This window comes from Anomaloglossus baeobatrachus, chromosome 5, assembly GCF_048569485.1.
Source record: "Anomaloglossus baeobatrachus isolate aAnoBae1 chromosome 5, aAnoBae1.hap1, whole genome shotgun sequence".
Lineage (NCBI taxonomy): Eukaryota > Metazoa > Chordata > Amphibia > Anura > Aromobatidae > Anomaloglossus > Anomaloglossus baeobatrachus.
In genome coordinates, this window is record NC_134357.1 from 57797496 (window position 1) to 57821896 (window position 24401).

The window sequence follows — 24401 nt, forward strand, 5'->3', positions numbered from 1 at the left end:
CCGTATACAGCGCACACACAAGCCATACACAGCACACACACGCCGTATACAGCACACACACAAGCCATACACAGCACACACACACAAGCCATACACAGCACACACACGCCGTATACAGCACACACACAAGCCATACACAGCACACACACGCCGTATACAGCACACACACAAGCCATACACAGCACACACACGCCGTATACAGCACACACACAAGCCATACACAGCACACACACGCCGTATACAGCACACACACACGCCGTATACAGCACACACACAAGCCATACACAGCACACACACGCCGTATACAGCACACACACAAGCCATACACAGCACACACACGCCGTATACAGCGCACACACAAGCCATACACAGCACACACACGCCGTATACAGCACACACACAAGCCATACACAGCACACACACACAAGCCATACACAGCACACACACGCCGTATACAGCACACACACAAGCCATACACAGCACACACACGCCGTATACAGCACACACACAAGCCATACACAGCACACACACGCCGTATACAGCACACACACAAGCCATACACAGCACTCACACGCCGTATACAGCACACACACAAGCCATACACAGCACTCACACGCCGTATACAGCACACACACACACCGTATACAGCACACACACAAGCCATACACAGCACACACACAAGCCATACACAGCACACACACGCCTATACAGCACACACACACAAGCCATACACAGCACTCACACGCCGTATACAGCACACACACAAGCCATACACAGCACTCACACGCCGTATACAGCACACACACAAGTCATACACAGCACTCACACGCCGTATACAGCACACACACAAGCCATACACAGCACTCACACGCCGTATACAGCACACACACAAGCCATACACAGCACTCACACGCCGTATACAGCACACACACAAGCCATACACAGCACTCACACGCCGTATACAGCACACACACAAGCCATACACAGCACTCACACGCCGTATACAGCACACACACAAGCCATACACAGCACTCACACGCAGTATACAGCACACACACACACCGTACACAGCACACACACAAGCCATACACAGCACACACACAAGCCATACACAGCACTCACACGCAGTATACAGCACACACACACACCGTATACAGCACACACACAAGCCATACACAGCACACACACACAAGCCATACACAGCACACACACGCCGTATACAGCACACACACAAGCCATACACAGCACACACACGCCGTATACAGCACACACACAAGCCATACACAGCACTCACACGCCGTATACAGCACACACACAAGCCATACACAGCACACACACGCCGTATACAGCACACACACACACCGTATACAGCACACACACACACCGTATACAGCACACACACAAGCCATACACAGCACTCACACGCCGTATACAGCACACACACAAGCCATACACAGCACTCACACGCCGTATACAGCACACACACAAGCCATACACAGCACTCACACGCCGTATACAGCACACACACAAGCCATACACAGCACTCACACGCCGTATACAGCACTCACACGCCGTATACAGCACACACACAAGCCATACACAGCACACACACGCCGTATACAGCACACACACAAGCCATACACAGCACACACACGCCGTATGCAGCACACACACAAGCCATACACAGCACTCACACGCCGTATACAGCACACTCACAAGCCATACACAGCACACACACGCCGTATACAGCACACACACAAGCCATACACAGCACTCACACGCCGTATACAGCACTCACACGCCGTATACAGCACACACACAAGCCATACACAGCACTCACACGCCGTATACAGCACACACACAAGCCATACACAGCACTCTCACGCCGTATACAGCACACACACAAGCCATACACAGCACTCACACGCCGTATACAGCACACACACGCCGTATACAGCACACACACACAAGCCATACACAGCATTCACACAAGCCATACACAGCACACACACAAGCCATACACAGCACTCACACGCCGTATACAGCACTCACACAAGCCATACACAGCACTCACACGCCGTATACAGCACACACACAAGCCATACACAGCACTCAACAAGCCATACATAGCACTCAACATGCCGTATACACAGTACATAAGGAGAAGAAAAAAGCTCTGCATGTAAACATGTGCACACCAGGAATTAGATATACCAATAAACCTTACAATATGAAACTTTATTAAGTGCCAAACACAACAAACAGCGCGCGCACACACACACACACACACACACACGCCGTATATACAGCACACACACGCCATATACACAGCACACACATGCCGTATACACAGCACACACACGCCGTATAAACAGCGCGCACACACAGCCCACATGCCGCACACACAGCACACACGCCGTATACACAGCGCACACGCCGTGTATACAGCACACACGCCGTATACACAGCGTATACACAGCGCACACGCCGTATACACAGCACACACGCCGTATACACAGCGTATACACAGCGCACACGCCGTATACACAGCATATACACAGCACACACGCCGTATACACAGCACATACACAGCACACACGCCATATACACAGCGCACACGCCGTATACACAGCACATACACAGCACACACGCCGTATACACAGCACATGCACAAGCCGTATACACAGCACATGCACAAGCCGTATACACAGCACATGCACAAGCCGTATACACAGCACATGCACAAGCCGTATACACAGCACATGCACAAGCCGTATACACAACAGACGCTGGACACTGAAGTCACAAATACATTTGATATATGGTGGTATATATTAGATATAAACACACTTAGCGCAGATATAAGTACCTGCTGCTTAGGTGCCCTGTAAGATCAGGTGCAGCACAAGTGATGGATGCAGCAGCTCAGCTCAAGGGCTGGCTTCATTCTCGTCTTCTCTCCAAGAAAAGACCTCCTAGACCTGAGCAGCCGAGCACAGAACGGGAGGGTGAGAGGCAGCACTATGCAGCCTTCTATGTCCCGTACAGGCCCCTCCCCCATCACTCTGATTCTAGCTGTAATCTCACAGGGAGCATGTAGGAGCCAGGGGGGGGGAAGTCCCACCCCCAGTGCTGTCTCCCGGCAATAGACAAGATGAGCGGCTGCCCAAGCACCGCAGCCACTGGGAATCTGCTCCAGTGCCCCGGGGGCCACAGAAAAGGTCATCGCGGGCCGCATACGGCCCGCGGGCCGGAGGTTCCCCACCCCTGATTTAGATGATAAAACTCGTATGCCAAATTGTGTGTGCATACCTGGAACTCCTGGTGATCCTGGTGCTCCCACTGGTCCTGGTGGTCCTGGTGGTCCTGCGATAGTATAGGAGCTACCATCTGTAAGAAAAAAGTATGCATTGAATATTTAGTGCACTATCTATCTATCTATCTTTCTGATTGTCTGTCTCACTGTCTGTCTATTTACATAACCCTGATATTTTTTGATATATGGCTGATACGTAGATGATTTGTCACACTTTTTCATGGATGTGTCTGGTGTTGCAGTGAATGTTACCAAGCTGCAGTACCACACATAACCTCTAGCAGGAGCATACATATCACTGGTGCAACCTGTGCAACCGCACAGAGGCCCAAAAGGTAAAGGGGCCCATTTCCACCTCTAAAGTATATATAATTGTGCATTGTCACGGTGCCGCTGTGCGGAGCATTTTACATTTGAAAATGCTCTGCTATGTGTCTTGTGCATTTACTGACAGGTTGTCTTTCAGCACCAGGGTCCACACTGGTTTTGGGAGGTACCTTCACAGACGTGCCTCATTCCTGGTGATTGCTCTGTTTCTTTACTGGGCCTGCTCTGTCTGAACTTCGCCAGTCGTACTTTCTGTTTATTCAGTGTGCTCTTGGGTCCTGTCTGGTGTAAGTGTTCTGATCTTGGCTTCTGACCTCGGATCTCTTCCTGACCACGTCTCGGTCTGCTTCCTGAACCTTATATGTTACCTCCCGGCTTCTGACCTCGGATCTCTTCCTGACCATGTCTCTGTCTGCTCCCTGAACCTTATACGTTACCTCCTGGCTTCTGACCTCAGACCTCTTCCTGACCACATCTCTGTCTGCTCCCTAAATCTCATACGTTACCTCCTGGCTTATGATCCCGCCTTGTCTGACTACTCTTCTATTCATACTGCTCTTAGTGTCTAGTATCACATGCATAATGATTAGTTATTGGACTGCAAAAGGCCCAATTACTATTTTTGCACAGGGGCCATCTTCCGTCTGTGTCCATCAGTGACCACTAGAAGGGTATGATGCTGTTTCGTTAAGAAAAGCAGCCATATTTTTCTAGTTCTTTTTAACCATATAAAGATGTCCCACCAAGGAGATTATCTATCCAGTTAATTCTCTAATTGTTAACACATACCTGTAGAGACTCTTCCAGGGTCGCCAGGATCACCTATAAAATAAATAGGGAAAAAAAAATGAATGAAGTCAGTACGGTGAGATGTTAGTGAAGTCAGTATGGTGAGATGTTAGTGTACTATGTTAAAAAAAACATCTAACCAACATAGTAATACCAGTAATCAAGAATTAAAGAAAAACAATAAATAAAATGTACCTTTAGCTCCACCTCGTCCAGGATTGCCAGGTGGTCCTAAAATAACCAGAAATAACATTATTGAAAAGCACAATTTGGGAACAATGGCAATATTATGAATTTGGTTTCTATAGTGATAAAAGTTAACAGGGTGATTCTAACAGAAAATTCAAATATTCAAATATTTTAAGGGGCTTTAGAGCTCATGGAGATGCCCCCCTACTATAGGTCCCTCAAAGCTTATGGTAAAATCCAAAGTTGTCTACAAGGTGTAAATATTCTTATCTTTTTGGGTGGTCAGATCCATTGTTGCCTGCAGATTATGTATAGAGGGGATGAACTGCCAACAACATGAGACAGATCGGAAGTATTGGCGATCGTTATGTCCACATCATTGTCCGTTGGCCTGGATAAGGCTGGTGGTAAACCAGCGGCGAACGACTTGTGATATAGATGAACATCGCTCGTGAAGGTGCATTGTCTAACCGAAATTGGCCAATCTAAATGCACAATTAAACAGACACATGTTGATTTTTTGGGAGGGATAGTGTAATACTCAGTTTCTCCTGCGGAGGCACTGCAGGATAATTGGGCACTTACAACCTCACAGATTAGATCTAAGGATCTTTAAGCTGCAAAATTAGTCACAAAAATGTGATATTTGGAGTTTTAGAAGCCTCAAAACACAATTAAATTCTTTATAGGTGTATTATTTTGGGTCCAGGTCTCTTTTTGGGGGGGCGATCACATGATCGGTGTTGGTCCAGGTTCCGAAAAAACTCAACTTGACCATACTGGCAATCCACAATATTCATCAGCAGGCTATGTCTAATAGATCCACCCTCAATATCATGAGTTGGGGTGGAGGGGACTCTATAAAATTAACCAGCGCACTGCTGGAGACTGTACATGAACCATTCTGAGTTCTCTTACCTGGTGGGCCCTGGGCTCCGGCCAATCCTAAAAATAAAGCGAAAACAAAGGTAATCGAATCTATTAGTTTTTTGTAACTACACAGGAGCGTAACCATTGTGCCAGGAGGAGAAGCTTTCTATGGGGATTTGCTTTCACTTTATGAATAATACAAGAGACAACTAAACAGAAAGGATTATATGGAACGGGAGACGGTGCACTTTGTGAGGCTCGGCACCAAATCAATTATTCATACTTTAAACTTTCGGTGACATTTCGTGCGGTGTGCGCCCCATGGATGGTCCCGGCAAATAATCACTAATACTGGGCGGATTGGAGCCGTCGGATTAGAGGATGTCATGCCTTGAATTGATGCATATCCTTCGAGGAATTCTCCATTTATTTACATGGAGAATACAAGAGTTTTGGTGGGAGATTGTGTCTATTATACTATGAATGTTATGTGAGATAGAGGGGGGAAGATGGGGAAATATTAATGTAATATTACACATTTGGGGCTCCTCTCAGGGTATGTTCACACTGATTTTTTTATATGTAGGCAAAATTCAACACTTCAAATCTGCTTACCACAACTTTCTGAAAGTGACAGTCAGTCATGTGGTTTCTGGCAATAGAAGGTCACAGCTTTTGGCTGAGCAAAATGCTCCCTGACTTTCTATTGTTCCTATTGTCAGTATTCATTGTACTAGGTTGCTTTCCTGCTGGGATGTCATTTATTCCTCTTTAGGATCCAGGGGAGCTGTCCAGCTGCTGATTATCAGTATTTTCTATGTGCTTAAATACTTCCTTCTTCCCTGGACTGGTGCTGGGGATATTATTCAGTTTATTCTAGCTCTGGTTGCAAGCAGGTGGCTTCTACTCATCTGTAGTATCATTGCTAAAGCTTTGCTGAACTCTATCTGAGTCATCTGTGGATAAGTAGTTCATGCATTTTCCCCCGTATGTTCTCCTTTTGTCTTTTCTAGTGTTTGGTGAGGTTGATGTAGAGCTCATCCCATCTGTTCCCTATTTTGGGTCCAGCACTAGGGATACCTAAGGTCAGGGATACCTAAGGTCAGGTATCCGGCTCAGTGTATAAGTGTGGAACCTGTCTAGGGTGGTGACGGACCCCAGGGACCAGCAGTAGGTTTGGTCAGGGGTCACCATCTCCCCCTTCCCTAGACACAGGGCTCCCCTTCCCTTACCTTTCGCCTTTCGTTTGGTACTTCCCCGTACCTAGAATGACCTTATGCTTGAATGGAAAATACCTCCTACATGTTGATTATTTTTCCTGCATAATTTTATTTAAACGTGATAGAAAAGTCAAGTCAGTCTTGTGGGTTGTTTTCTGCTCAGAAATCAAAGCAAAATTGGTTTTGCTCAAGGTTTTATCACGAGATTTTGATACATTTTTTTGGGGGGGGGGGGGTTATATACTATCCCTATTGTTATAATGAAAAATCTGTAAAAAACAAAAACTACTGCTGAACAAAATTTCAGAAACAGCATCTTCTTACAAAACCCAATACAACATGAATTTTAGAAGCAGTATTTAGATGTGGATTTCTCATACAGAAAATCCATGGAAGACAAACTCTGTGTGAACATATCCCGAAGAGTGTAGCAATGACCCCAGGACCCTCTAAACTCTACAAATTGGTAACACCGGGTATTCTGAACTGTACCTGGTAGGCCTGGATCTCCGGATGATCCGGGTGGACCTCTTGGTCCTGCTTGACCGATAGGACCTTGTTCACCTAAAATCACAGGTAGGTTTAATTAATATACGGTTTTCATGGTATTGAATCCTATGATAGCTACTGTCATGTATAAGGTCGTTGCTTACCCCGTTGACCTTGATGTCCATCTGGCCCAGGAGGTCCTGAAGGGAAATATTAAAAAAAGCAGATTCATTAGTTTTCTCATTCATTTCTGCTGCCAATGTGATTTATTGTAAGTCATCACAACGCAATGCGGCAATGGAAATACAACCAGCAGGTAGTAGCCATAAAAAGAACATAACACACCACCTAATTGCACCAGTGAGGATCTCCATAGCCTTTTTTCCTAAATCACCATATTCATCTTTATTATGTCAAATAACCAGAACTCCATCATATTATATAATAATAATTAAAATGAACCCATCAACTTTTGTAAAATATATTTGTTTTAATTCATTATTATGATTAGTATTTGAATAATTTGAGTTATTTGAATACTACTACTACTACTACTATTACTACTAATTATTATTATTATCATCATTATTATCATTATTATCATGTATTATTATTATTATCAATAAATTATTTATTATTATTAGATTTTTTTAATATATTATTATTATTAATATTATTATCATCAGTAAAATATTTATTATTATTACTATTATTATTATATTTTTTAAATATATTATTATTATTATATGTTAATGCGGCTGTTCTCCTGAATCTGGCACTGTTTTTCTTATTTTCCTGAGTTTCTCCGTTACCAAGATATGGTCCCATCCTCTCTGGAAATAAATCTAATCCACTTAACCAAGTGGGCGTGGCACCCAACTCTTCTTGCCTCCTTGGCTAACAAAAATAGATTTCTATACAGAGAAAAAGGTGCCATATCTCAGGAACGGTGAAGCGCAGGAACAAAAGAAAAACAGTTTTGGATTCAGGAGAGCAAAATCAATTACACTAAGATAAAAAAAATACATATTTGTGGCAAGTGACAGGTCCCTTTAAATCATGGAAATACTGATAGAACAAAAATGAACAAGTGAATGTACGTTTTTATTTTGTAGTAAAATTCTTTAATCACAAAAGCAGAAAGCGGTCCCTGAGCAACAACAATATATGGGCCTTTTGCAGCCCAAGAGCTCATCAAAATGCACAATTTCTCTTGGTTTGGAGGTAGAAATGGCCCTTGACCTCTTGAGCCTCTTGCGACCGCACAGATTCCACTAATGATATATCCACCTCTGGTTTTAATATTGTATTATGATCAATGACATCTGTATCTGTAGGCGATGATATCACAGCTGCACGTCTTTTTTAATGGTCACTTTGTTATTCTGCTATTTGCTATTGAGTCCTATTGAATGTGCTGACATCTAGTGGCTAAAGTGAGCACTGCACATTTTTCTGAATTTTCTCTTCCACGTATAGCACTTTATATACAGCATATAAATACTTTATACAGTAAATACAGTGCCATATATAGCTTAAAACATAGCGCTATTTTTTTTTAATAGATAGATAACTCATACATGGTACCGATAGGGAGCAACACCGACTGATCGTACAGTCACTAAATAAAAGCACTATGGTACCATATTGTCCTGTCAGATCATTCTAAATACGGATGGAAGAGCTGTCATATCTCACCTGCTGAACCTTTGGCGCCTGGTTCTCCGGTGGGTCCTGGTAATCCTCTTGGTCCTGGCTCTCCTGTACATAAGAAACATGGCGCAGGGTTATGCACAACCGAAAACACAAGGAACAATGGACGTCTAGACATGAGGACATCTGTGTTCTCTATCAATCTGCTGCCATCCCTGCATCTAAACACCTTGGTAAAGGCTTCTTGTTGGCACAATTATCTGGTATACAGCACCCTGGATACCCAGCACCCTGGACAGCCAGCACCATGGACACCCAGCACCCTGACACCCAGCACCCTGACACCCAGCACCCTGGACACCCAGCACCATGGACACCCAACACCCTGGACATCCAGCACCATGGACATCCAGCACCATGGACATCCAGCACCATGGACACCCAACACCCTGTATACCCAACACCCTGGATACCCAGCACTATGGACACCCAGCACCATGGACATCCAGCACCATGGACATCCAGCACCATGAACACCCAGCACCCTGGACACCCAGCACCATGGATATCCAGCACCATGGACACCCAACACCCTGTATACCCAACACCCTAGATACTTAGCACTATGGACACCCAGCACCATGGACATCCAGCACCATGGACATCCAGCACCATGGACACCCAGCACCCTGGACACCCGGCACCCTGGACACCCAGCACCCTGGACACCCAACACCCTGGACACCCAACACCCTGGACACCCAACACCCTGGACACCCAGCACCATGGACATCCAGCACCATGGACATCCAGCACCATGGACACCCAACACCCTAGATACTTAGCACTATGGACACCCAGCACCATGGACATCCAGCACCATGGACACCCAGCACCATGGACACCCAACACCATGGACACCCAGCACCATGGACACCCAGCACCATGGACACCCAACACTATGGACACCCAGCACCCTGGATACCCAGCACCATGGACACCCAACTATGGACACCCAGCACCATGGATACCCAGCACCATGGATACCCAGCACCCTGGACACCCAGCACCATGGACACCCAGCACCCTGGACACCCAGCACCCTGGATACCCAACAACCTGGACACCCAGCACCATGGACACCCAGCACCTTGGACACTCAGCACCATGGACACCCAGCACCCTGGACACCCAGCACCCTGGACACCCAGCACCATGGATACCCAGCACCATGGACACCCATCACCCTGGACACCCAGCACCCTGGATACCCAACAACCTGGACACCCAGCACCCTGGACACCCAGCACCTTGGACACTCAGCACCATGGACACCCAGCACCCTGGACACCCAGCACCCTGGACACCCAGCACCATGGATACCCAGCACCATGGACACCCATCACCCTGGACACCCAGCACCCTGGATACCCAACAACCTGGACACCCAGCACCCTGGACACCCAGCACCATGGACACCCAGCACCATGGACACTCAGCACCATGGACACAGTCTACCAGCACCATGGACACCCAGCACCCTGGACACCCAGCACCATGGACACAGTCTACCACCACCCACTACCTTTAAAAAGTATGGAGAATGCTTTGTAGTAAAGGACTTATGACTAATGCACATGATAGGACACTTTATATGAAGCCTGTATGTAGGTGCGCGGCTTGGATGCAGGTGGCAGTGTAAAACATCTTAACATAACAAACCATAAAGTCATCATTAGTTTTCACTGACCTGTAAGTCCCCGCGCTCCCTTGTCTCCTGTGTCACCTAGAATATGACCATTACACAATATTACAATATATACCAGGAGGAAAACTGCATGAAATCACCATGAACCCGGTCACAGTATACAATTCTGCTCTAAGATATTTCACAGCCGCAAAGAACAGACAATGAGATGTCTTTACCTTTATTTCCGGGTGGCCCAATGGATCCTTTGTCACCTGAACGAGAAGAAAGCGATTATACAAAGAGTTCAGGGAAAACTCACTATAAAAATTCCATGTGATTACACGATGCTTCATAGAAACACAGCCAGCAGATGGCGCTGTTCATTTCTACTATTTTGAAAAGTAATTGTGTCTTAGGGGTACTTTACAGGTTGCGACATCGCTAGCGATTGCTAGCAATGTCGCATGCGATAGCACCCGCCCCCGTCGTTGTAACGATATGTGGTGATCGCTGCCGTAGCGAACATTATTGCTACGTCAGCGTCACACGCACATACCTGTGCTGCGACGTCGCTGTGACTGGCGAACCGCCTCCTTTCTAAGGGGGCGGTTTGTTCAGTGTCACAGCGACGTCACAGCAGCATCACTGAACCGCCGCCCAATAGAAGCGGAGGGGCGGAGATGAGCGGGACATAACATGCCGCCCACCTCCTTCCTTCCTCATTGCCGGTGGAGGCAGGTAAGGTGAGGTTCCTCGTTCCTGCGGTGTCACACGTAGCGATGTGTGCTGCCGCAGGAGTGACGAACAACATCATACACGCAGCAGCAACGATAATAATTGAGAATAGGGGAGCATGTCACCGATGAGCGATTTTGAACGTTTTTGCGACGATTCAAAATCGCTCATAGGTGTCACACGTGGCGACATCGCTAACGCGGCCGGATGTGCGTCACCAATTCCGTAACCCCAACGAGATCGCTTTAGCGATGTCATAGCGTGTAAAGCGGCCTTTAGAGTCATTCCTTAGACATATAGATGACCACATATATGATAATATATTATTTTCTATCTATCTATCTATCTATCTATCTATCTATCTATCTATCTATCTATCTATCTATCTATCTATCCATATGGACATACAGTTAGGTCCAGAAATATTTGGACAGTGACACAATTGTCGCGAGTTGGGCTCTGCATGCCACCACATTGGATTTGAAATGAAACCTCTACAACAGAATTCAAATGCAGATTGTAACGTTTAATTTGAAGGTTTGAACAAAAATATCTGATAGAAATTGTAGGAATTGTACACATTTCTTTACAAACACTCCACATTTTAGGAGGTCAAAAGTAATTGGTCAAATAAACCAAACCCAAACAGAATATTTTTATTTTCAATATTTTGTTGCGAATCCTTTGGAGGCAATCACTGCCTTAAGTCTGGAACCCATGGACATCACCAAACGCTGGGTTTCCTCCTTCTTAATGCTTTGCCAGGCCTTTACAGCCGCAGCCTTCAGGTCTTGCTTGTTTGTGGGTCTTTCCGTCTTAAGTCTGGATTTGAGCAAGTGAAATGCATGCTCAATTGGGTTAAGATCTGGTGATTGACTTGGCCATTGCAGAATGTTCCACTTTTTTGCACTCATGAACTCCTGGGTAGCTTTGGCTGTATGCTTGGGGTCATTGTCCATCTGTACTATGAAGCGCCGTCCGATCAACTTTGCGGCATTTGGCTGAATCTGGGCTGAAAGTATATCCCGGTACACTTCAGAATTCATCCGGCTACTCTTGTCTGCTGTTATGTCATCAATAAACACAAGTGACCCAGTGCCATTGAAAGCCATGCATGCCCATGCCATCACGTTGCCTCCACCATGTTTTACAGAGGATGTGGTGTGCCTTGGATCATGTGCCGTTCCCTTTCTTCTCCAAACTTTTTTCTTCCCATCATTCTGGTACAGGTTGATCTTTGTCTCATCTGTCCATAGAATACTTTTCCAGAACTGAGCTGGCTTCATGAGGTGTTTTTCAGCAAATTTAACTCTGGCCTGTCTATTTTTGGAATTAATGAATGGTTTGCATCTAGATGTGAACCCTTTGTATTTACTTTCATGGAGTCTTCTCTTTACTGTTGACTTAGAGACAGATACACCTACTTCACTGAGAGTGTTCTGGACTTCAGTTGATGTTGTGAACGGGTATTTCTTCACCAAAGAAAGTATGCGGCGATCATCCACCACTGTTGTCATCCGTGGACGCCCAAGCCTTTTTGAGTTCCCAAGCTCACCAGTCAATTCCTTTTTCTCAGAATGTACCCGACTGTTGATTTTGCTACTCCAAGCATGTCTGCTATCTCTCTGATGGATTTTTTCTTTTTTTTCAGCCTCAGGATGTTCTGCTTCACCTCAATTGAGAGTTCCTTAGACCGCATGTTGTCTGGTCACAGCAACAGCTTCCAAATGTAAAACCACACACCTGTAATCAACCCCAGACCTTTTAACTACTTCATTGATTACAGGTTAACGAGGGAGACGCCTTCAGAGTTAATTGCAGCCCTTAGAGTCCCTTGTCCAATTACTTTTGGTCCCTTGAAAAAGAGGAGGCTATGCATTACAGAGCTATGATTCCTAAACTCTTTCTCCGATTTGGATGTGAAAACTCTCATATTGCAGCTGGGAGTGTGCACTTTCAGCCCATATTATATATATAATTGTATTTCTGAACATGTTTTTGTAAACAGCTAAAAAAACAAAACTTGTGTCACTGTCCAAATATTTCTGGACCTAACTGTATATATAGATAGAGCTATATAGTGATAGATGGTCGCAATCCAAAGTTCCCCTGTAGATTTATATATATATTGGACAATCTTACCTTTAGGTCCTGGTGAACCCGCTTCTCCTCTAAAACCTTGCTGACCTGGGGTTCCTAATAAAATAAAGAATATAAAATATTTTTGAATTTTACGCATATTAAACCATGATCTGACAGATGTGTGTGTGGGGCTCTGAGCTGTTACTTCACATTAATGACTGATTATTAAATACATGGTTATAAAGAGGCTTTCAGATAATTGAACATTTTTTAACTTAAAGAGGTATTCCTATCTCCAGGATCCTATCCTAATATATAGTAGGTGTAATAATAATAATAATAATAATAATAATAATAATAATGATAGTAATAGTAATAATATTAGCAAATACTTCAGTTAGAAATGTAGTATAGTTCTCCTGATTAGGTATGTCACTTGCCTCATGTGCAGGGCATTGCAGTAGCTTAGGTATCCATAGTTATGACCACAAACAGTTAAGTAACTGTCTCCTGATATATCCATGTCTCTTACCTCATGTGTTGGGCATTGCAGCTTAGGTATCCGTTGTTACAACCACAGCAACTAACTAACTGTCACTATATGAGTGGACATAACCATGGATACTTAAGCTGCAATGCTCTGCACATGAGGTAAGTGACATGGTTATATCAGGAGAACTACACTTAATTTCCAAGTGGATGTATTTGGTAATATTATTATTATTATTTTTTCACTTACTATCTATAGGGATAGGATCCTGTAGATGGGAATAAACCTTTAAATATAAAACTATCTTTGTAACAGTCAGAGTATTGTGAACTTATTTAGAGCTCCTATAAAGATATAGAGGTAATTAATAACATTTTAGCTTCCTGCAGTCACCACCAGAGGGCGCACCATATGCAGGAGGCACCACAGCTCCCCCTAGTGGTAAAGGCAGGTAGACAGAATTTATAACTGTGGATGGAATTTGGTGTATGACAGTGGAGTTAGATGGAGCAGGGAAATCAGTGATAATTGTATGTGCTGGAGCTTTTATATTTCCCCTTATAAATATTCCGTTATGTTATCAGTGAGGACGTACCTGGCATTCCCTGGGGGCCTGGAGGACCCATTGTACCTGCAAATGACAAGTGTAAATCAGTAACAATTGAACTAATTTCATAATAAAACACATTAAATTTATTTTTACGACTGTGGATACATAAGAATTATCACTACCTAAGGATTTATATCCAATAGTGCGATTTAACAAAGGCCATAGTATATGAGGAGATCTGGCTTTTATGGATTACGTGAGACAGAATCCGGATATAGCGGCCATGTCTCACCTTTGAGTCCCATCTGTCCGGGCATACCGCTAGATCCTGGCATACCGGGCTCTCCCGCCACGCCTGTTGAGCAAATCGATGACATGAAAAATTTCAGATATTTGAAAGATTGACAAAGCTCTTAGAAATTTCAGATGTAGCAGAGCTGTATGTGTGATTGGTTATTCTGCTGATTTGCATATGTCTTTTTACTATGGAGCATTCCCCCTAACCCCAGGTGATCCCTACAAGTAGATCCCAATAGAGCGACATCTCTTCCAGCCATCCTGTACTCTGGGCATGGGGCAAGAACTCCAGAACCGCTGGTTTGTCTAATACCCCGAGTCAGATGTCAACTTTACAAAATGTCTACCTATAGGTGGCACTAGAGAGATAGGTGTTTTATTCTACAGAAGACCCACATTTGTACACTTTTTAACCCAGGCAGTGCTGCCTCTAAAATTCCTTATACCCACCAATCCCATTATGTCCTTATACCCACCGATCCCATTATGTCCTTATACCCACTGATCCCATCATGTCTTATAACCACCAATCCCATCATGTCCTTATACCCACTGATCCAATCAAGTCCTTATACCCACTGATCCCATCATGTCCTCATACCCACTGATCCCATCATGTCCTTATACCCACCAATCCCGTCATGTCCTTATACCCACCATTCCCACCATGTCATTATACCCACCGATCTTGTCATGTCCTTATACCCACCAATCCCACCATGTCATTATACCCACCGATCTTGTCATGTCCTTATACCCACCAATCACATCATGTCCTTATACCCACCATTCCCATCATGTCCTTATACCTACTGATCCCATCATGTCCTTATACCCACCGATCCACCATGTCCTTATACCCACTGATCCCGTCATGTCCTTATACCCACTGATCCCATCATGTTTTTATACCCACTGATCCCATCATGTGCTTATAACCACTTATCCCATCATGTCCTTATACCAACCGATCCCATCATGTGCTTATACCCACTGATCCCACCATGTCCTTATACCCTCCGATCCCATCATGTCCTTATACTCACCAATCCCGTCATGTTGTTATACCCACCAATCCCACCATGTCCTTATACTCATTGATCCCGTCATGTCCTTATACCCACCGATCCCATCATGTGCTTATACCCTCCGATCCCATCACATCAAATTATTTCACTCCACTACAATTCTCCTCTTATCTAATACTAATATTCACATACAAGTATATCTCACTTTACCTCTGTCTCCCTTTTCTCCAGTTCCAGAAGGACCAGGTTCACCGCGAGGTCCGGCAGCTCCGTCCCTTCCTCTTTGTCCAGCTGGACCTTCCAAACCAGAATCACCTATAAAACCAAAGTTATGGTGCATGAAATTCAGAATACTACGGATCAGTGCAATAATTCCCCAACAAAATTGTTTGGTTCTTATTCATACTAGGCTATTATGTCACGTATTTCTTACCTGGGTTGCCTTTCTGTCCTTTTGATCCATCTGCTCCTGGATGACCAATAAGACCTGGAGCTCCTATAAGAAAAGATTAGAAAATCACATATTGATTGACCGGGGCAGAAAAAGAACCATTGGATCAACAAATAATTATTTAGAATCTTGTGTTTGAGGAAATGTCACAATCCTCATCCTGCAGCTCCTTTTTTGTTCCAGTTGACTATACCTAAAACTTCCAAAATGACAATCATTTATCATAAATTTTACACCTATGTGGATACCTTTCAATAGGACCAAAGTCGATATTACGGAAAATTGAACTCTCAGCTTTGGGACCCTCAGCTTTTAGAATTCAAAATGCTATATAAAGTCATATTGCCATACAATGCCATATACAAAATAGTACCCCATATAGTATCCAAATCACACTATCCCATCATATATTGCCCTGCTAGTATTATCTTATACTGTGCTTAAGATAATGCCATTGATGGCCAAATGAAGGATCCAAATGATGCTGTGGCGCCCTGGACTAGCCAGGTCGTCACAGGTACTACAACACACACCCCCACCCTGAGACAGGCACATCAGCCAGACACAAAATCCTTGTTGCCTCCCTTCAGGGGCTGATGTCCACACCAGGTGGGGTGGAGCCAGGCAGTTGGCTCCACCCACTGAGGAGTTCACAGTCCTGGAGGCAGGAAAAGGAAGTGAGTTCAGTTAGGGAAGTGCAAGTGAGAGGAGTGAAGTGAGGAGTGAGAAGGAGTAAACTGACCGTGTCCGGGTGTGTGGCCCGGGCACCAAGAGCAAGGTTGGCAGACGGTGGTGGCCGTCTGCAGGAGAGGCAGATCAACGCGGAACCGTAGGACCGGGGACGGGCGGTGGCCCGCCGGTACCAAACCGTGGAGCGAAGTGAAGACAGCACACTCAGGCAGGGCCTGCGGACCCCGACCAGGCTTGGAGTTGCCATTAGAGGTCAAATCCGTCAGTGACCGGAACCCCAGGGGTTTCCTAACAGCGAAGACCCGATTGAAGGCAACCATCCGACCAGCAAAAGGAAATACAGCTACCGCCACAGCTAGAGTTCCAAGGGCCAGAGCCTGTGGGCAAAAGGGCTCCTCCGGCACATATATACGCTGGGGAGCGGGTTACCGGTGGAAATCCATCGGGACCGAACATACACAAAGGTGCAGGGAAAGGCAGCCACCACTAACCATCCGGGAGAGACTACAGCAGCCGGCTGCGGGGCCCGTCCATCCAGCCGTTTGGTTTACCAGAGACTTTGCGTACCTTTGTGGCTGAGTGAGTACAACTGTGCTATCCGGCACCACGCTGCGCAGTCCAGGCGACCCTGCACCCATCCAACCCTGCCTCCCCGTCATCTCACCGGGCCCCGGGACCACCAACCCCTACCCACGGAGGGGGAAAACAACATCCCAGCTGCTCCCTGCCATCTCTCCCGGGATCCCCATCATCAGCAGCGATGGTGCCGAACCTCACCACAACCCGTGGGTGGCGTCACGGACCAAATCCCCAAACCAAACTACCCCCTTTCACTCACAGGCGAGGAGCGCTGCTCGAGTCACCGGATCCGGCCCACCGCTCGAGCCACCGAGCCGCCATCGCAGCAGCGCCGGACCCGAGCGTTAGCGAGCGCAGCGCAGCGGCGTCCTTCCCCGCCCGCGACAATGCCACTACACAATGGTATATAATGTATTGGGGTTAGTGACGTATAGGTTCCGAGCATAGCCAAGTTGGGATGGGTTATCGGTAGACGTCGCCTAATGATCAAGTAAGAGCAACAGTTGAGTACAGTTAGATCTGATAGGTTTCAAATAGTGAAACCGAAGAGTGACAGATGGCCAGAAGAGAAGGCTTGAGTGGGAACCAAGCAGATGGAAGTTCAAGTGTGAGCAGACATGCCACGGAGCTAGGGCTGGTCAGGGAACACTGAAGTATCCTCAAGAGATCCAGAGCCTACTGGTCACCCTGGCGGGCTTAGAGAGAGCTCCGGTTATAGAGCCATTGGGCCCAGAGTTGGACAAAGGTGAACACATTCAGGTGAAAGGAGACACAGACCCCGGAGGTCCAAGGAAGCGGGGAAGGGGGGGACAGGTCAAGGAGCAGTAAGTCTCAGGAATGAAGAGAAGTCCATGTCTATCATAATGGTGTGAAGAATAAGTGAACGATTCTGGCTGGCTAAGAGAACTCTAGTGTTGCGTATGTTACTATCTACGACAATGGCCAGTGGGGTGATGGACACCGGCCTGAAAAAAACAGTAAGTGTCATGCATGCCACCTAAAGTCACATGGAGCAAAGGAGAGCGCCATGGTGCCCATGTGGCCCAGCTCCCCCCTCCTTGAAATATCATAGCACCACACTCTAGATTGTTTATCATGATTGTTCTACCATCCACTGGGACAATAAAGTTCAGATATTCTCATCAGTCTCGAAGTGGTGGATGGAAATCGATGCTCAACCACTTCTATATCATTTAGGATCACTGAGCTTCTTCCTCAGGACTTGTTTCTCACCTTGGGGACCTTGGTATCCTCTGTCACCTGTTTGAGGAAAATAAAAGCATATATATTAATGAATGGAAAACTAAAATGTAGGCATCATATATATGTATATAACCACATATATAGGGGGAAGAAAAACTGCTACATATAAGCGGGAGGAGAACTAAGAGTGATCTGGGCCTCATGTGAGCTTCATTACAGCCCCGATAAGATACTACTGGCTTGGGTACATGAACTACATATCCTGCACTAAAGCTCTCCTTACCCATGGGATAATTGTCAGATGATGTTCTCCTAGTAGACAGCTATTTCTCCAGCCTTCCCCATTCGGACGAGCCTTCATCCAGGCATTCATGTGTTTTCAAAAGGGGAGAGGAGAAAGCTGCTGCCAGACTCCTTTGGCAGTGGCTTACTTTCCCTGAAAACCAAAGGATCGGCCATGGAAATTCCAGTGGCTCAATCCTTATAATCTTTACTTCCCCATACATCAGCTGTCATGGGAGAGTCAGGAGGCCTCCATACCTATCAGATGATTGGCTGATCCTGCCGAAAACAATGGGTTCGGCCAAATTTCATCTAAAGCTTATGGGGCCTTTAGACATTAATAAAGGGTGAACAAGGGGCTTTGGGCTCCACTAATGGCTCAACTACTCCTGATGTGACCTGTTACAGCACACAACAGTGACACGTATACAATAGTGAAGAAATAAAACCCAAATCCAACCTTTTTCTCCGTTTAGTCCTGGGTCACCTATAAATAAAAACATCATAAAAGAGTTAGAGATAAGCCGAACAATTATTATATGGCTATGAATATAACAACATCTAGTCTTAAGGGGGAAGCCTAGTCTTCAGTAAAGAATAAAACTGAATTTCTATTCTCCATCAATTCAATATATCTGCTAGCTGTCAGTAAATAGAGTTTCTTTTTTAATTTAGAGACCTGTCCTGATCTACAATAAAGTTAAATGTATTACAGGACAAATTTAATGTCATTATTACAAGCTTTCATTGTGTTTATTCACTGCCAGGTACCAAAAAAAAAAAAAATTATATATATATATATATATATATATATATGTATATATATATATACACTGTATATATACTGTGAATATATATATATATATATATATATATATATATATATATATATATATATATACAGACTGTATATATACTGCATATATAGTCATGGCCAAATGTACTGGCACCCTTGAAATTGTTCCAGAAAGTGAAATGTGTCCCTCATAAAAGTATTGCAGATCTGGACTCATTGCTGCCACTTCAAATTCAGAACTCTCCAACGTTTTGTTTCCATCCTATTCTGGGGGCTTCTTGAATTATTTTTGGAGTTATTGCCCTCCTGGAAGACCCCATGACCTAGGAAGCAAACCCAGCTTTCTGACACTGGGCACTACATTGCCACCTAAAATCCTTTGGTAATCTTCAGATTTTATGATTCCTTGCACATGCCACCTAAAATCCTTTGGTAATCTTCAGATTTTATGATTCCTTCCACATAGTCAACAGCGCTAGCGCTAGAGGCAGCAAAACAACTCAAAACATTATTGAACCTCCACCATATTTGACTGTAGGTACTGTGTTCTTTTCTTTGTAGGCCTCATTCTGTTTTCGGTAAACAGTAGAGTAATGTGCTTTACCAAAAAGCTCTATCTCGATCTCATATGTCCACAAGACACTTTCCCAGAAGGATTTTGGTTATTCCCATAAATTTTGGCAGACTGCGGTCTAGCTCTTTTGTCTCTGTGTTAGCAGTAAGGTCCTCCTGGGTCGCTTCAATAGCAATTCATTTCATTCAAATATGGACAGATAGATTGCGCTGACACTGATGTCCACTGAGCCGGCAGGACAGTTTGAATTTCTTTGGAACTTGATTGCAGCTGCTTATCCACCATCTGGAGTATCCTGTGTTGCAACCTTTCAGCAATTTTTCTCTGCTGTCCATGTCCAGGGAGATTAGCTACAGTGCCATGAGTTATAAATTTCTTGATCATGTTGTGCACCATGGACAAAGGAACATCAAGATCTCTGAAGATACACTTGTAACTTTGAGATTATTGATTTTTCTAAACAATTTTGGTTCTTAAGTCCTCAGACAGTTCTCATCTCTTTCTGTTCTCCATGCTCAGTGCGGCACACACAGACACACATTGCAAAGATTGAGTCAACTTCGCCATTTTTATATGGTTTCAGGTGTGATTTCTCTATTGCCCACACCTGTTACTTGCCACAGGAGAGCTTAAACGAGCATCACATGCTTGAAACAAAGGAACTTGCCAAACATTTTATCCGGTCCATTTTCAGGTTGTCTATGAAAATTGTTTCCAATCTTCCTTTTTTTTTTTCGGGTTGTTCCAATACACACAAAGGAAATAAACATGTGTATAAAAAAGCATGTGCAAATGCAATAATTTTCTACGAGAAACACTTAATTTTTTGGAACCATTTCAAGCCACGACTATATATATATATATATATATATATGTATATATATATATATATACATATATATATATATATACACATATATATATATATATGTATATATATATATATTTTTTTTTATATATATATATATATATATGACAAAATTTACATTTTATTTACATAAACTGAAAACGCAAATCTTTTTTTAAATCAGGAAGTTGCCTATATTGTCTTAGATAACTGTGCCATTGTATCACTGAGTGCTTCATACATGATCATTTATGCCCGGGTGCCATTAACGCGCCACCTAGTGGTTTAATTGTACACTGCCATACAACAAACTACTGCAAACTACTTGTGCCATATTCCTGCTCTATTAATTTTAGTGATGGAGTTTTGCAGTTGCTGATATGCTCATTATTATATTATTTTTAGAGAATTCAACGTAACTTTACCTCTTAATCCGGGTTCACCTTTCTGACCAACGTATGTTCCTGCTGTAAAAAGTAATTCCAAAATCAGTAGAAAATCAGATGTCAGGTTTAATAAGTCACAAAGATTTTGAACATTTAAATTTAAATTACACCTTTGTGTTTTTTGGGAGCTTAGACAGGTTTTCCAAAATAATATTGTTTATTATTGGTTGGAGGTTCTCTGGTGAATTACTATTATCACTAAGGGATAAGTATATATATATATATATATATATATATATATATATATAAAAAAAATCTTATACTGAATATTCTGGTAAATTATCCTTTATAGGTGCTACTTGACACCCACCTACTCCTAACAATCAGTGTCAGAAACCCCTTGTGTCATCAAGGTCAACATGGAATGGGCCCCGTCTATGGTGCGCAATTTAAAAATAAATGCAAAATGTAATCACGATAATAAGTAATCAGGTTTAATTGATCACAAAGATTTTGAATAGTCCTTTCTTACATTTAAATTAAATTACACCTTTGTGTTTTTTGGGAGTATAGCTAGGTTTTCAAGAATAATATTGTTTATTATAGGTTAGAGGTTGTTTGGTGAATTACTATTATCACTAAGGGAAAAGTATGAAAAAAATCTTACACTGAATAGTCTGATAAATTAACCTTTATTGGTGCCACTTGACAACCATATACTCCTAACAATTTGTGTCAGAAAGACCTTTTGTCTTCAAGGTCAACCTTAAATGGGCCCCATCTATGGTGCGCAATTCCAAAATAAATGCAAAATGTGATCACAATATAAGTAATATCAGATTTAAGTGATCACAAAGATTTTGGACAGTCCTTCCTTACATTTAAATTCACATTACACCCTTGTGTCCTGTGGGAGCTTAGATACTGTTGTTTTTTTTATAGTTCTGTGGGAGTTTAGATAGTGTTTTTTAAATAATGTTTATGATTATTTAGCAGCTTCCATAGTGAGTAGCTATGATTTGAACACTAATATCTCTATGTGACAGCTCCAACGATTGAACAGGATTAGTAAAGTAAACTTACCTCTGTCTGATGCCATCCTGTCTCTGATGTAGACCCACATCGCCTCCCTCTGGTCACCGCTTACAGAATCTAATGAGCTTGCATAATTAATATTTGAACCAGCGGGTATAATAGGTCCTGCTTCCAAGCGGCCCATTTGGGCCTGGCTTTGTAGATTTTCCACACGTTCCTTCAAATTCTTTACATCCTGCCCTATATTACAAAATAGTTTTTGTTTTACATATTTGCATTTCAAAATGTCAATGATCCCTACCCCCATGTCAATAATGTCTTTCCATTCACACTGACATTGTTTGGGACCCACTGTAGGGAATATGTTAAAACTGGCATGTCAGGAGAGCTGATCTGCCCATTAAACATGGCATGAATGCATCATATGCTTTTGAAAAATACATGCATTTTAGTGTTAATTAAGAATCAGTTGACTCGTTAAGTATATGTACTTCCACAGCCATAAGTGACCATTATTCTTTAAATCAGATCTGTCACCTAACTTCACATCAAAACTGCTTAGTTTACTGCATCGATATCTTAGACCTGATGATTCTGGTGTACTTGCTTTGAAAATTAATGTTCCAAAAGCTGCATAATCCTGATATGATATTAGGATTGGTCCTGCTAAATAGTGAAAGTGCTCATGAGTTCAATTGTATTCAATCTCCACCGATCCGGCCTGCTGGATTGTTGCTTTTCTAATGAGCAGTGTAAGATCTCAGCAGCAGGGAGGAGGAGGGACACTGAGGAGCTGTAAATGAGACTAGGTGGACAGAGATAGAATTAAACTCTCAGAATAGCAGCTTGTAATGAGCAGTGTGAGATCTCAGCAGCAGGGAGGAGGGACACTGAGGAGCTGTAAATCAGGCTAGATGGGCAGAGATAGAATTAAACTTTTATAATAGCAGTTTGCAATGAGCAGTGTAAGATCTCAGCAGCAGGGAGGAGGGACACTGAGGAGCTGTAAATCAGGCTAAGTGCGCAGAGATAGAATTAAACTTTACCAATAGCAGCTTGTAATGAGCAGTATGAGATCTCAGCAGCAGGGAGAAGTGACACTGAGGAACTGTAAATCAAATTAGGTGGGCAGAGATAGAATTAAACTTTCATAATAGCAGCTTGTAACAAGCAGTGTGAGATATCAGCAGCAGAGAGGAGGGACACTGAGGAGCTGTAAATCAGGCAAGGTGGGCATAAATAGAATTAAACTTTCATGATAGATTATACAGCTCTTTTGGCACATATTTTCAAAGTAATTACACCAGCCTCATCAGGTCTAAAAGATCTGTTTGCATTGTGAAATCCACTTTAAAACAAAAGGATACACAATTTTTTGGCATTGGGCAAATCTTACAATTAATCTATGAATCCGTCATTTTCATGTATATTAGGATTCAAATTGAATACAAAATGTGAGCTATAAATGTCGATTGTTCATAAAAAATAAAATGATTAAAACTCAAAATATAAATGTTCTAGCAAACAATATAGTATATTGGTGATAAACACCAGAGCTCGGGCTGGATCACTTACACAAAGAGATGAGTCCAAAGAGCAATCCCAGAAGGAAAAGGAGACCCAAGATCAGACCAAGTGTCCACATCCACCATTTACAGCAAGAACCACATGGTCCGCAGACGGCGTCGGTTCCACTGTCTTTGCTCTCTACATAACGATCAGCTCCAGCCTTCATGCCGTCAACCCGATGTATTTCTGTGGAGTAATAAGGACATTACCTTTACCCCGCCGTATACAAGAAAAAAACAGCGTTTTATTGATGACCTTTATTTT

The 24401-nt window shown here is 43.5% G+C and overlaps 1 protein-coding gene across 2 annotated transcripts in view; it reads right to left on the reverse strand.

Moving 5' to 3' along the window:
- Positions 1-24401, reverse strand: part of COL17A1 (collagen type XVII alpha 1 chain) — a 92960-nt gene that overhangs the window by 36076 nt on the left and 32483 nt on the right. For both annotated transcript variants that reach the window (XM_075348535.1, XM_075348534.1), the window contains exons 17-35: positions 24144-24323; positions 22617-22808; positions 21573-21614; positions 19391-19417; positions 18679-18705; positions 16159-16221; positions 15936-16040; positions 14693-14755; positions 14446-14481; positions 13421-13474; positions 10780-10815; positions 10604-10639; positions 8899-8961; positions 7365-7400; positions 7204-7275; positions 5540-5566; positions 4628-4663; positions 4433-4465; positions 3313-3390 (exon numbers count right to left, since the gene is read on the reverse strand). In XM_075348535.1, the coding sequence (XP_075204650.1) occupies positions 3313-3390; positions 4433-4465; positions 4628-4663; positions 5540-5566; positions 7204-7275; positions 7365-7400; positions 8899-8961; positions 10604-10639; positions 10780-10815; positions 13421-13474; positions 14446-14481; positions 14693-14755; positions 15936-16040; positions 16159-16221; positions 18679-18705; positions 19391-19417; positions 21573-21614; positions 22617-22808; positions 24144-24323 (1206 nt within the window). The remainder of the gene's footprint in view (positions 1-3312; positions 3391-4432; positions 4466-4627; positions 4664-5539; positions 5567-7203; positions 7276-7364; positions 7401-8898; positions 8962-10603; positions 10640-10779; positions 10816-13420; positions 13475-14445; positions 14482-14692; positions 14756-15935; positions 16041-16158; positions 16222-18678; positions 18706-19390; positions 19418-21572; positions 21615-22616; positions 22809-24143; positions 24324-24401) is intronic.